This window comes from Hipposideros armiger, unplaced genomic scaffold (genome assembly GCF_001890085.2).
Source record: "Hipposideros armiger isolate ML-2016 unplaced genomic scaffold, ASM189008v1 scaffold_301, whole genome shotgun sequence".
Classification (NCBI taxonomy): Eukaryota; Metazoa; Chordata; class Mammalia; order Chiroptera; family Hipposideridae; genus Hipposideros; species Hipposideros armiger.
Window position 1 is genome coordinate 1487592 of NW_017731651.1, and position 15058 is coordinate 1502649.

General features: G+C 42.9%; 1 protein-coding gene across 1 annotated transcript in view; it reads right to left on the reverse strand.

Moving 5' to 3' along the window:
• Positions 1-15058, reverse strand: part of DOCK5 (dedicator of cytokinesis 5) — a 217688-nt gene that overhangs the window by 60331 nt on the left and 142299 nt on the right. The window contains exons 19-26 of the mRNA XM_019659565.1: positions 12630-12727; positions 12294-12383; positions 10797-10897; positions 8904-9038; positions 6906-7017; positions 6127-6197; positions 5418-5524; positions 3498-3634 (exon numbers count right to left, since the gene is read on the reverse strand). Of these exons, the coding sequence (XP_019515110.1) occupies positions 3498-3634; positions 5418-5524; positions 6127-6197; positions 6906-7017; positions 8904-9038; positions 10797-10897; positions 12294-12383; positions 12630-12727 (851 nt within the window). The remainder of the gene's footprint in view (positions 1-3497; positions 3635-5417; positions 5525-6126; positions 6198-6905; positions 7018-8903; positions 9039-10796; positions 10898-12293; positions 12384-12629; positions 12728-15058) is intronic.

Below are 15058 nucleotides of genomic sequence, written 5' to 3' on the forward strand. Positions count from 1 at the left end.
TCAGCTGAAAATAGTCCGTGGTACCATTTAAAAGATGAGCATGGGGATGCAGGGGACGAAGGCGGCCCTCCTAGCCCAGATCGCCCGGGCTCACTGAGAGATTGCGGTGGCCACAGGCTCATCATAGTTTTGGGGGGACTCCCGTTAGCATGAGGTAGTCAGTCCTATCGCTGAGCAGGTCAGGTTGCCCAGGGCAATGGGGCACACGCATGGGAAGAGAAAGGCAGTAATACAACGTTCTTACAACCTTCTGTGTAGGAGAAAAAAACAATAAATTCAAGTCAAGGAGATTGTTCTGAACTGTCTGTGTTCAAAATTCATGTGTTGAAGCTCTACCCGCACAGTGATACTATCTGGAGGGGGGGCCTCGGGGAGGTAATGAGGTCACGAAGGCAAGACCCTGGTCTGATGGGATTAGTGTCCCAATAAGAGACACCAGAGAGCGTGTCCTTTCTCTCACTCTGTGCACACACACCCAGGAAAGGCCATGTGTGAGAGCAGAGAGAAGGCAGCCATCTGTGAACTAGGAGGAGGGCTCGTGCCCCGAACCCAGCCACACTGGTGGTCTGACCTTGGACTTCCAGCCTCCAGAACTGTGAGAAATAAATGTCTATTGTTTAAGCCACCCAGTCCACAGTATGCTGCTTTGGCAGGCCGAGCAAACTAACACAGGGATTGAATAGTGTGACTCTGTCATGTGTGACTTTAAGCAATTATTTGACTTTGTTGAACTTCAGTTGTTCATAGCTGCAAAAAAAAAAAGAAAGGAAAAAAAGAAGGTTCCCTTACAGGAACTAGTTGGCCTGATGTACATACACAACAGTGCTTCATAAATGTTTATTTTTTCATCTTTCCTTCTTTCCCTTTTTTGTGGTTTGATGTTATACTCATTCAGCTCCAACATATCAATTATTCTACTTGACTTGTCAAAGCCTTTATCCATTCTTGTTTCATGATAGATAGTCTGAAACTCCCGGCTAAATGCTTCAAATAACTAAACCATTGCTATATGTCGTTTTATTAAAACCTCAAGTACTGTTAGCTTCCCCTCTCCCTCCCTTCTTTCCTTCCTTGCTTTTTATTACTAATTTACTTGCTTCCCACTTCTCTGAATGCAAGTGATTCCTAAAACCTGCCTGTCCTGATGATGCTGCTTTCACTTCCATTTCCGTTAACAATTCCATACTGTACACCTGACCAGGTGCAGATATCATGTGCAGGGCCTTGTGTGGAGGTATGAAAATGAATCAAGCATCCTCGGAGCGCTTAAGAGATTCACCGTCCAGCAGGAGAGCTGGGGCATGAATACAAATGAGCAAAACACAAAGATCCCACGAGAAGGGCAAGGTGCTTGCTTTTTTTGCTCACTGTTGCATTCTTGGACCTATCTCAGTGCCCAGCGCACAGGGGCTGCTCAATCAGTGCTTGTGAACCGCATTTATAACTCAAGGGACAAAACGATGATAACAGCCTTAGAAGAGATGAAAGGAACTAGCAGAGTGTGGGGTTGTGAGCAGGAGTGCACCAGGAACAACTGGTGCTTATCCCAAGTGGGTTTTGAAGAATGAGGACAATTAGGAGACAAAGCTTTGTGAAAACAGGAGAGAATCCTGTACTATAAAAAAAAAATGTTATAGGAATAACTGTCAGTAATTATGGAGCCTGGAATTAACAGAGGAGATGAGAAGATATGGGAAAACATGAAGTTAGCTCGTACATTTAAAAATGCTTATGGGTTAAAAAAACAAATACCATCACCATCACCAAAAAATTATTGCATTTACTACTTTAACAGAGCTCCAAGATCAATAATTTTGAATGCCTCTGCTCATTATAGGGAGCATTACCAGGAAGACAAAAAAAATTTTTTTAAAGCCAGTTAAATCTCCTAGCACAGGATGTACTATATTCAAGTCATTTCTGAAAAGTCCTTCTGTGTAGTAAGAGGGTAGGCAGAGATATTATGTATATAAAAACAGGATTAGAAGGGGAAGAGAGCTATGAGGTCATCCAGAACAGTTCCTATGTGTTACTGGATGAGAAAGTGAGGGATCACGAGATTTCCCTAAGGCTAAAGAGCTACAGAGTGGTAATACCAGGACTAGAGACCAAATAGCCTGATTCCTCTGTTTCCGATTAATTTAGGATCACATACATATACTTTCTAGAACATTGTAGCCCTGATTCAGTCAGAGTGCATTGTTGCCAACTTTATAGAGCTGGGAGCTTCATTTTAGTATTTTAATTACTGAGTCATAAGAGTTACTTTTTAAAAATATTTTTTGTCATTATGACATGATCAATCCCATGTATGTATTCGTTGCAAAGTCCTTGGTTAGGAATCCAAGCCCCAATCACAAAATTGCTTGGGGAAAATTTATTCCATTTTATAATGTGGTTTCTAGAAACACATTTAAGCAAAAAAAGGGGGGGAGGGGCATGAAGATGACTTATAATTAATAAATATAGGTCATTTATCATAAATATAATAAATATAAAATAAATAGTACACATAGTAAGGTGGGCTACCAGGGCTACAGGAAGAGACAAAGGCAGGTCAGGGGGCATAGACAGAGAAATAAATGGTGTCCTTTGGTGCTTCTGTGGTCGACGCACGAAATGCAGACGTGCCTGTGTAATGACAAGCAGGAGATATGGGGGGCTGTGGTCAAACTGGGGTGAACCTTGCAAGCTGATCTACAGATTTAGCTATGAGAAAAGGGACAGTATTTTTCATTATCTGTCAGCACAACTGAATCTAAAGATATTGGTAAGATAAAGGGTATAGGCAAAACTAGGCGTGATCTCCCTACTCTGTGGGAACATTAGTGCCATGCAGACACCGTGGGGGGAGGGCGAGGTGGTGGTGGGACCATGGTTTCTGCTCAACTGAAAACATTCTGCAAAGTTCTCTACCTCTTGAGTGGAGGCTATGCCCTGGGCCTGTGGGCTGTGCTATCTCTAGGACATGGTAAATCCAGGGAGATTCAGTCCCATGTTTGCAGTGGGCATAGGTGCCTAGGTCATAGAGAAGAGGTCAGATGAGAAAATATATAATGTCCACTAGGCTCCGAAGAATCGGTGTCAGAGCGAATATAAAAATGAGAACTTCTAAGAAGCTCAGGAATATCTGCAATAGCGTGTCAGGTACCAGAGGTGATACCGGGTCATGGTTTCTGCATAAGAAGAAAACGTCTAAACAGGGCATTGGTTCTGAGAAGACCTCACAGGGATCTCCATGATGGCCAAGCCAGGAAAATCGGCCAGGAGCAGGCCGGGGCAGTCAGCAGACCTCTCCTGGACCTAGATTTGCAGAGCAGGCTCTAGCAAAGAGAAGCCTCTTGAACCATCTCTAAAATGGGCGCAGCCTGCCCAGGTACCCAGGTTCTGAACTGCCTGGGCCGAGCCCTGAGCCCAGGAGTGCCGTGGAGTTACTGGTGTCCTTTGCAGCAGGGCCAGTGTGTGCTGTGGTCTGCAGCAGTGACAATTCGACTCACCACATCCTTTCTGTCCAGCACTTCCAGGATGTTGCTCAGCAGCTGCGAGCTTGCCTCATGGTCAGGCTTGCTGGAGCTGTCATCTAACTGGCCGCTGAGCTGATCTATCAGTAGCCGCAGGAGCACCTTTCTGCACTCTGAGAGAGAAAACAGCTCACCAACCACACAACCGCCTCCTGAGCTGCCCGCTCCTTCCTGCAAGCCTCTCTCTGCACGCACCCCCCCCCCCAAGTCCCCAGGCCCTGAGCCGCACATGAGTTCAGGCAAGGAACTTCAGCCCTGCAACTTGATTTTTAAAACTAAGAAAATTACGCCTGTCATAAAGGTACTTGTAGCAAAATGTCTGAAGTAGTTAACAATTTCTTCAGCTTAAAAAAAAAGCCAACTTGATACTTGAAAGCAAAGTCATATGAAACTAATCAACGAAGCAAATTGTACACTTAAAACAGTTTTTAATTTTTTCACCTAATGGAGAAAATTTACTCTAAGATGCCTATAGATACTGCGCTTCACTCGTACATTTTGTTGTGTTTCTGCCCATGTTTTCGCAGGCACATGCAGTTCACAAAGTAAAATTGTTATCTTCCTTTTGGGATCTTCACTATCATAAAACATTATTATAATAAGTCCAGATATTCTGGGCACTAACAGAAATGGTTGTTAATAGTGAGAGTACTTCCTCTTTTTGGAGCTATCAAGTGCATGCTTGCTCTTGCGTGCAAACACCTCGTCTTTATCATCTCCTTTTTCCTTGCTGCATCCTTAGAGGCAGAGATTATCACAGCATATTAAGATGTTTAGTAATAATACATTTTCCACTTCAGAGCAGTCACTTGCTTTTTGCACTACTTCCAACTGTGTCCTTGTAACAGTTAAAATTTCTAGGCACCCATTCATAGGGTCAGAAAATGTCAGAGCCAAAAGAGGCTTCGAACTTGATCTACTTCAAGTCGTTCCTTCCACAGAAACAGAAGTCAAGACTTAGAGAAGGTGCTCATGTGTCCAAAGTTACATAACTAGCCAGGGGCAAGGCTGAGAGCGTGCTGCTACCAACAACCCACTCAACTTTCCTATTTTTGAGGAGTTCTGCTGGTTCTCAGACACCCCCAGGCAATATAAATGACATGAGGTGACCCTACGGGACATCCTGACCTGGTGGAAGCTGCAGAAAAAGTTCCCACCGCTGCCCTACTCTAGCCAGTCTCGGGTTTATTGGGGGAAAGACCAGGTATTAGACCTCTTCCTCCATTAGCTTTGGGACAGTGGCACAGTGATGGAGACTTAGCAGCTACATGTTTGACTCTAATTACAAAATGAATAGTATTTTATCAGTATAAGAGTTTTCACCTCTCTATGCTCCCCTCCCCGCAGTAGTATAATAAGTAATCTACGCACTGCCCCCACCCCCAAATCCTCCGATTTACAGTGTTCGCCAGTTTCCGTGGTGTACATGCTACCACCATGGTCAATTTTCAGTCACTCATGTGACTGAGCATGGAGTTGAGAAGAGATGCTCGTAATCGGCTGTCCTGGGCTGATACAGGTAGCATCCAGCACACACGACATCGCTGTCCCCTGTCCCCTGGTTTTTCAGGTTATACTAAGTATAGGTCAAAGAAGACGCCTTTATTAACCAGGAACATCTCTCCTGCTTGTCCATTACTTTCCAGGGTTCCTATTTTGTGGACAAAGCTCTCTAATGAATAATTAAAGATTAAAGAGCACACGAGTTTGCTCTTTTAGGAACTACTGGGAATACTGAACTGACTTCACCTTCTCCTTAAAGCCGGTTTCCCAGGAGGTTCTTAAGTACCAACAAACAACAGGCAAGGACACTGACATTACAAAAAGGGCAAGTGTTGGCTGAACAAGAAGCAAGAGTGGAACTTCAGTAGGTAGCTGTTTTTGGGGGAGACTTACCCGGCTGCTGAAAAAGATTACTCTCTACTATCTTGGTCATGCAGTTAAGTTTCTGGTGAACTAGCTGGTTGTCAGGAATGCTTTGAATGAATTTGCAGAAGAGCTCGCTGGAAGAGACATCCCAGTGGTTAGTGTTTTCGTTCTGCCACATTGCAGGTATCATTACACTACTATTTCCTCTCTGCTCTGAGATCAGGGCGTGCAACAGTTTACCTGAAATCTCTCCCAAACGCCCTGACAGCCTGTCTCTAGGAAGCAAAGGAGAGACTGTATTCCACGCTCACCAAAGGGCTCACCTTTACAGCTGACTGCTTAAACTGCCAAAGCACACCCAGGTCCATCACTGCTTTCCAGACCCGCCTTAACACTCAACTTCTGCAGGCTCTTTTTCTGGCTAACTCCACCCCAGTTCCGATCCGTGTCTTTGCATTCCTGGGGTAGTTAGGTATGGGGCTGGAAGCATATCATTATGTACTTTCTCTGTAGTTAATTTTATGTCTGCCTGTCTTGTTTCCCAGGAGAAAGGGCAAAGCTCTTCAGAAGCTGGCTTTGTGTCTTCTTTTGTGTCTTCTCCCAGAATTGAGCACTATGAGGTGTTTAGCTCATACATGTCAGAAGAATGACAGCATGCACAGCAGCCCAGGCCCCAACCCAGCAGGGAGCTACTTTTCTGTTAAAGTCAAGAAACAATTTTTTTTTTGTTATTTACCTGAGCTCAGCAGGATCAAACACAAGTTTGACATCATTAATTATGCGAGGAAGGTACTTCAAAGCTGCCCCCTGTAAGAAAAACACCAAAGGTGGACTCAGTTGTCAAGCGGGACAAATACAGAATTAACTGCTTGATTCCAGGAAGAAAAGGCTTGGATCTTAAACCAGGAACTGGGCACAGACATTCTCGCAACGAAGAGGAAAGCTGATATCGTAATACGCGATCTCTTAAGATCTTTCTCCTGAAATGTCGGGAGGCACAGCTTTTCATCTTCACTACCGACAGACACTGCCCACTTGGAATTCATTTTTCCATCTAAGGAGGTGGTTAACTTCTTGACGTCTCCCTCACAACGTTGCCATGAAGAACAGAAAATGAATCATAAAGTTCAAATTTGAGTCTCCAGAGATTATGTATTTTACATTTAAAATGGCAGTGATAATGATGAAGAGGGTGGTGACCAGGCTTTTGGGAAGAATGGGAGAACTAAGAATAAAAAAAAAACCTGTGGGCTGAATTCACAGGGACCACAAAAGCCATTCAAGGGGTGTCTCAAAGGGTAGCTTGTCTTTGAAACTGACATTTCAGAATACAAAAGTACATAAAAGTTAAAACATGGGTTTTCCCCTGAACTTTCTGTAAGGCGTGCTAAAATTCACAAGCTTGCCATGAAGTATGATTCACTTTGTTTCTCCCTCACCACCACCAGTTCCATGTTGTCCCAGGACATCGTCACCAACAGCATTAAAAGTTACCCATGATGATGCCAGGCTAACCTTGATCTTGACAGCTTCCTCCAGAGGCCTGTCCATTAGGTTATTAAAAGAGAGAAATAACTTGCGGATTGAATTATTGAATTCATCTCCATCTTCACTTTGGCCATAAAACCTTAATAGGAAACAGAGAAAGGGAGTCAGGCTTTCTACCTTTAAAAAGAAATTTTCAGGTAGATCTAAAGAATGCTAGAGGCCCCTGCCTCACGGGTCACCACTTTGAATCATGCAGAGAAGTCACAGGGTGTTCTAAAATAGTTTCAGGGAGAAGCCCAATAAGCTGAGAAGATAGCACCACCTGGATATTACCAGTAATTTGTATATAACGTCCTACCATAGAGCTCTCCAACTGGTCCACTATTACTAGCCACTTGGGAAGGGTTCCCCTGACGCTACCGGAAGGCCACAGCCTTGTCAATGTCCTCCATGCTAATGGTCTACTGGCATTTCCAGCGTGGAGGGGGAACAGCAGGAAGCTGCTCTGCCTGACCTAGGGGAGGAGCCCTGCCTGCTTGCCCGCCTTCCCCAGCTCATTAGCAGAAACGTCCAATAAGCGAGGACTCAACTGAGCTACCTTCCCTGACACATCACACCTGCCTCATTCTATCCTCCAGCCTCTCTCCCTCTCTCATTCCTCTTTTCTGTGTCACTCTAATCATTTGTCTCATCTAGTCAGCCTCTAATCATTTCAATTGAAGGTTCAGACAATGGGTAGAAAAGCTCGACCCAGAAACATTCTGAACCCAACCCATTCTGCAAGTCCAGTTCGTGTCACTCTACCCATTGAGCTGGCAATGCTGGCGCTGACCTGCCCTATGAGTGGGGCCCTCCCAGGACACAAGACACCTTAGTCTCCACCGATTCGTGTTTGTTTTGTATAAAGAACTGTGCTTGTCTTCAAGATTTGTCCATCAACTGAAAACTTGTTTCTTTCCTCATAAATACGTGTTACTGGACAAATGTGACATTTTCTTCCTTTTTACTTTTTATTCATAGTGACAAATTTCTGTCCTTAAGAATTTATATTCCTATTTTAATCTTTAGCAAGTATATAGGTAAAGATAGTGTGTATTGCATTTTGACAGTGAGTATAAATATTTTTTTAAAATTGAATCAACCATTTGAATTTTTTCTCTTGTAAATATCTGGTTTTGCTTTTCATTGTAAGGATATTCATCATTCTTTTCTTGACTTTTAAGAGCCTTTAATTAACAAAGCTATTAACTTTTGATCTATACTGTATGTTGCAAGCTTTTCGATCAGGTTGTTTGCCTTTAATTTTGTTTATAGCTTTTAAGTATACAAGCCTAAAAAAACCCCCACATGCTCGAACCTACAGACCTTTTCCTTCTGCCTTATAAATATATTTTAACAGTTTAGATATCCAGTTATTGTTGAAGGGCTGGGATGGCACTGGAGTTGTGAGCATTCCCAGAAAAGGCACTTCCTCTCTCATGATTTCTTCTCCTTTTGATGAAGCTGTTCCTCAAGGAATCCAAACTGGGAATTATCCCACCTCTATAGCTTAGTTTCACCAGGTAGTTAATTAAGCATGAGGTCACAAAGAAACACACACCTCAGGAAACACCTCCCAAAATAATTGCCACCATTCTTCCTCTACTACCAACAATAGCTCATGAGCCTAGATCTGGACACCCAACGTTGTCATGAAACCTCTTGCTGTATGAAATACAATCTTACCACAGGAACCTACCTCCCTAGAGCTGTTTGTTGTCATCAACAATGGCTTCTAGGAGGCTGCCCATTTTAGCCACCAGCATCCCTAAGTCCTTCTGTTCTTGCTGCCCTAGAAATTCTGCTGACCCAAAAGGACCTTCTCTAATGGTTTCATAGTCCATCTCCATCTTCAGCCCCATAGTTCTGAACTTTGGCAACTCCATGACCCAAGAGCTCACAGAGCTGAACATGAGCATAAGGACTGAGGAAAATTACATGAAGAGAGAATGGATAGCGTCAGCATCTTACCACAGTGACCATTACCTCAAGTAGAGTACTCTCGATTGGATGATGAATCTAAACAAGTACTTTAAGGCTTTCAAAGCCACAAAAAGCAATTCTGTCTTGCTGGAGTCACCTGCATTAGCCACATAAAAGTTCAGTACCTTGGAGAGTTTCCTTAAAAGGGTGAGAAAGAAACAGAGAGGTCAATGGGGCAAAGTGGTACTCAGAGGTGTGGGGTGTGCTATATAGGCAGGGAATCTGGCGAACAGGGGAAGCAGAAGTCACGGCAATAATTAGCTCCTCTAGAATATGTCCTGAAGAGGGAAATTAACTCTTTTGCAATTTAGCTTCCTCACTGCAGTCTAGATTGGGAGCTTCCTTTCTGCTTAGAAACAGGGGATGGATTCTTTCCCTTTATAGGATTTTAAGAGGATGACGAAATGAAGGAGTTGAAGAGATTCAAATCCTGAAGATATTTTCATCTCTGGTGCATTACAGAGACACCTTTAGATAGTCCTTGTAAGGGAGAGATGGCCTGTCTGAGGTAGTCATCTTAAAAGAAGTCTAATTCCCTCCTATCTGCCCAAACCCTTTGGCATGCATAAATACGAAGCCAGATGTATGGGAGGAGGAGCTCAGTCTGACGAGAACACCCACGGTTCCGAGCTCCCAACAGATCGCCCTGTTCTGAGACTGCACATTCCTCTTTTAGACTTTCCAGAGTCTTCGGACTCGGCACTGTTTTAATTTTATGCTAACTCACACTTTGGGGGGGCGGGCACAGTTTCAACTTTCCTTCTGGGAAATCTCTACGTTTTCTAAGAAAAACCATCAGGAGACACGCAGAACTGACCAAGTCCAGATTACTACCACCTGGAGTGCTGCATCCGGCTGGGCCATGAAGACCCAGACAATGGATTTCCTCACGTGCAGCTACTGCACGCTTGGAAAGTGAGGCTTCTGGGCAGAAAGAGCCCTGTCACTGGTATCTGCTGCTTCCCTCAGTCTAGTGGGTATTACATCCATTGTCTTAGTTGGTGATTATGCTACAGGATACCTCTTTTACATAGCTTACATTTGATTACATTTCTGGACGTTTCATGTAACTAAAACCAAGAGCTTTGTGGTTTAGTTCAGAAAGGGACCAGTGATCTGGTGTGACAGGTCAGGTCAGCAGCTACCCTTATAGATCCGCCAGCAGCCATCAGCATGATCTGGCATAAGCCACTCTCAGAAAGATCCTTGCCAATCGCAACTGCACTCCTTTCACTAGTTACCACATTGCTCTGTGTAAGTGGCTGGAATGCAAAGGGGTGGGGTGACAGGCCCCATACAATGCCACAGTGAGGTGAGCACCCCAGGGAGAAGTGCAGGGTGAAGACGTGGCTTTTCTTAGTCAGGGCTCATATGCCAAAGCCAGGAAGATGCCTGCACTATGAAAAGAGGAGAGACCATTCCTTCTTATGCAAAAGAAAGAAAAATGAAATCTTCTCATATCCTGTAAGTAATAAATGCTACACAGCTCTTGTAGGGTAGGGTTGAGGGCCAGACCTGCTATTCTATCAGACATCGTTTTGCTTAGTTCACCGTCTGATCCCCTTGGGGCCTCACATTCATCTCACTGACCCCCAATTTCAAAGACCCTGAGTATGCTCACCTGTCCTGGCTTCTGCCCCTAGTGGCTTCAACTATATGTTCTGGATTCTTCAAGAAATAGAGCGTTATCTCCTCTATCACTTCCCAGAAGGCAGGGAAACCTCACACCTTTTCCAGAAAGAGACAGCAACCTCTTTCTACCAGGAAGCTTAGAACAGGTTCTGCCCTTCGAGGTGTGTTTACGGAGCTGATGACCCTATTGTTTCTCAACAACCCAGGCCTAAGGGTGAAAATCCAATAACCCACCAACAGGTCGCTCCCTTGAATCATACTTACACATAGGCCAAGGTGGCACTGAAGTGCTTGTTAATGTAGGTTTCCAGGACAGGATTAAAATGCTGGAACTTGATGTCTCCTATCAGTGAAATAATAAATACCTGCCAAAGGAGAAATATATCAATAACAGCACGGTACCAGCCCCAGGCACTGTCAACAAACTAGATTTTAACATCTGGGTGCTGTCTTCTCCTCCCTGACCATGATTGTAGCATTCTCACTTTACTATTCCAGAGTGGGAGTCAAAGTCTTAAGGTTTCTTTTGATTTAACATGATTAGAAAGACTATTATGGGTCAGGCACCATGCTAGGTGCTGTGAGAAACCAATACAAGCCAGCATGCCTGGCCTCCGGGAGCTTACTGTCTCAAAGAGAGGGCAATGCACAAGTAACAGAGGCCAAGGAAGACAGCAGGACAGCAGGGAGGAGGACATGGGCAGGAGTTTCCTGTGGGAAGGATAAACTAAACCAGAGACGCAGCTAATGAAATAGTCCATGACATTTTGCTCCTGAGTGCCGTGTGGGTGACTCCAATAACTGAACTTCACCAGACTTTTGCCTCCCCATTTCCCCCTCAGATCACTACACATAATCCCTTTGGCCCTCTTCATGACGGAAGAGCACAAAAGAAGGGCCAGGTGGTGCTTTCACATATGCCCACTGCCAGCTGCTTTATCCCACAGGAATCTGTCTCCAGTCTGTCCCCCAGAGCTCAGAGCCACAGTCTCTCTTTCCCATAAACCTGACAGGTGTGACCTCAGCTGGAGCCATTTCCTTTCTTGAGCTAACATCCTTACCTTCAACATCCTGGCTACTGCTTGGAATTGGAGTTTAGAATTTCTCCAAGCTGCTGAATGACTAAAGCTACAATTTACCTTCCTCCTTTGCTGCAACATTCAGGTAAAATTTTGCACTGAATCTAAACCCCAACAGTGAGAAAACGATGCTTGGCTTGGATGTGTCAGCTTTTACACTCTGGCCTCCCCAAATCTCTTCTTCTTGTTTAGATTTCCGTTCTTAGAACGGGTTGTATGTTTAAGTATTTTGTATGACAAATTTCACTGTCTCCAAGGTTGCGTGTTGTACGCAATGAGGCTAAGACTCATTTGTGACTTGGAAAGTCAGTCTCCCTTGCGTGAACACACAAGTACACAATGCACAACAAGCGACAAGCATCTTTGTTAATGGTTTCTCCAGGCTTTGTGACTAGACAATTTTAAAGTGAGTTACAGTGACTCCTGATTTCTAATGTAATATAATATAACCTTGCTTTCCCTAATGAGAAAGAGAAAGCACATCAAAATTGAGATCTAACAAGAAGCAGAAAAAAAGAAAGGCTTGGGATATAAATCAAATGTTTCTAATTTAGCCATAAGAAATAATCAAGAGACATGTATGCATGCAGGAGGCTATTCATCACAAGTCTTCACAATAGTACAATATCGAAAGTTACACAGTTGCGAGAATAAACACTAGTTAGTATGTTTAACTGCTTACCAGGGCATCAAACACAAGGAAGTCATACGTTTCATTGTCTGACATTTCCATCATTATGTTAAAAAGTGCATCTAGTGTATCCTGCAAAAACTGCAGAAAGGAAAACAGAGAGGTTAGTTGGTGCTTTGAGTTCAGTATCATACAAATAAATTCAGGGGAATAACTAGGTTTCAATAGAATAGGTTTAAAAATAGCATTTCCTTAAAAATGGCACACTTGCTTCCCACTGTTGATAATAGATAATAAGTTTTACATATTTACAGTGATAGATTTAATTTCAAATGTTGAAGTAATGAGACAGTGGGTATATTTCTAAGCATGAATATATACACATACCTTAACAATCTCTCCTCCATCTACCTCCATTAACTTCTTTAAGTTGTGTTTAATGTTCTGGGAGTTTGAACGCCAATTTAACAAGCCCAACAGGTCAACTAGGAGAAAAGACCACAAACCACAAACATTAGACACCCATTCTAAAAAGCAACCGAAATAGAACTCTGTAGAAAAGATAATTGCTCTTAATGGTGCCCAATACATCATGTAGTCTTTTAATTGACTGTGTCCTATCTAAATCAGAGAAAAACCTTGTGGTCTTCTTTCATTTCCCAAAGAGAAAAAAATTAACCACTCATGTTCAAGAACATAAAATGATACTGGAAAGGAACTCACATTTCTCAAATAATGACATCACAACATACAGTCAAAACCTAAAGACACTCATACGTAAACTTCCTACCTTTAATTTGCTGCTTTGCTTAATCTGTCCCTTGTCACTATGTGTGTCTCGGTGGGTGCAAAGAGAAAAGGGAACTTATATACACGCACCCATTTCTTTAAACTTCACATCCACACCTAGAGCAGATTTTATTTTTCCCATTTTTGGAATGAGGAAGCTGAGGCTTCATGAAATTAAATTCCTTGCCTTAGGTCATACAACTGCCAGGGAGTGGTAGGAATGGAATTTAATTATAAAATTACCTGATTCCAAACAGCCATGTCCTTGCTACTCTATTATACAGTCTTCCCTGAGTTCTTCAAAGATATAAACAGACGAGCAAATCAGATAAGTTGATATTTCAAAGGATGGCATGGCCCTTAGGGTAAGTCTGGGACAAAAATCTTGAGATATTTTTGGATTTAAAATGCATAATTTTGAATCTTTAAGTCACTTACAGCTTTAATGAATGTTCAGCTACTAAAGTGTCACAGGGAACTAGAACAGGCATCTAGACGGTTACTATTTCATCACTTTGTTTAGTGAATCAAGGTACTGCTACTATTTACAGAGTTTTATCTAGTAAAAGCAGCCGTACATACTTTTTAATCAATGGACTTGTATAAATACATATATGTAGTTGAAAACATATGCCGTTCATTAGAATAGTCAATTTGTTTCACAGGTGTGTTTGGTTTATTGGCTTGCATATTATTTAGTCCCTTGGAAATCTCCAAAACCTGGTGCTAGAGACTCCCCACTGTCAACAGAATCAAGTCCCAACACCACTTTTAGAAGGCAGGAAGGCCCCAGCTATGCTCTCCTGCCAGCCCCATCACCCACCATTCTTTTTATCCCTCAGCAGTCAGACAGATCAACTCATTACCCTCCAAACTATGGTATGCTCTGAAATAGCTCCACGTCTTTGCATGTATTCCTCCTTTTGTCTGAACAGCCCAGAAATGCTGGGTTGTTGGAAAAGTCATGCCATATTTTGTCTATGTTTTTCAAAGGTCATTTATTTATATAAGGAACAAAGATCAATCAATGATATATTGCCCGTTTTGTTCGATAACCTTTTGCCACCTTTCAGTGAACTTCGTAATTCCTCGTTCATATTAGGACCTGTCTTTATTTGTGAAAAACTGAACAAGGTGCTGATTTACAGCCTCATCTGAATTGAACGTTATGCCACACAAGGAATTTTAAAGAGAATGAAACAAGTGGAAGTCTGATGGCACAAGGTCAGGCGAGTATGGTGGGTGTGGCGACACATCCCACCCAAGCTCCAATAATTTTGGACGGGTGATCAAACTTGTAGTCTTGCGTTGTCACGATGGAACACAACTCCTTTTCAATTAACAAGCTCTGGACGTTTCTGGATGATGCATTCATTCAAACTGTTCAACTGCTGACAGTACATATTCGAATTGATTGTTTGGTTCCTTGGTAGGAGCTCGAAAAACACAACACTTTTAAAATTCCACCACACTGAGAGCATAACCTTCCTCTGATGAATGTCTGCTTTCGATGTCATTTGAGGTGAATCATCACATCGGGACCAAGACAGTTTGCACACCTCATTGTTGTAAACAATCCAGTTCTCATCACCAGTTATCAGTCGCTTCAAAAAAGGATCGTTATCCTCACGTTAAATGAGCATATTGCAGATGTTCTTAAGTGCCGTCAAATGAACTTCTTTGAGTTCATGCGGAACCCAAATATCGAGCTTGCTTATGTATCTCAGCTTCTTCAGGTGGTCGTGAACACTTGAATGATGGATGTTCAATGTTTCTGCAATTTATTGTGTTGTATAATGTGGGTTTGATTCGATCAATGCCTTTATTTTGTCGTCATCAACCTCGGTGGGCCTCCCTGACCGAGGAGCGTCGTTGAGGTCAAAATCACCAGCACAGAATTTCATGAACCATCATTGGCACTGACGTTCTTGTAGAACATTGTCACTGTAAACTTTACGCAACTTTTCACAAGCTTGACACACGTTCTTCCCTTTATGGAAGTAAAACAGTAAAATATGGCAAAAATG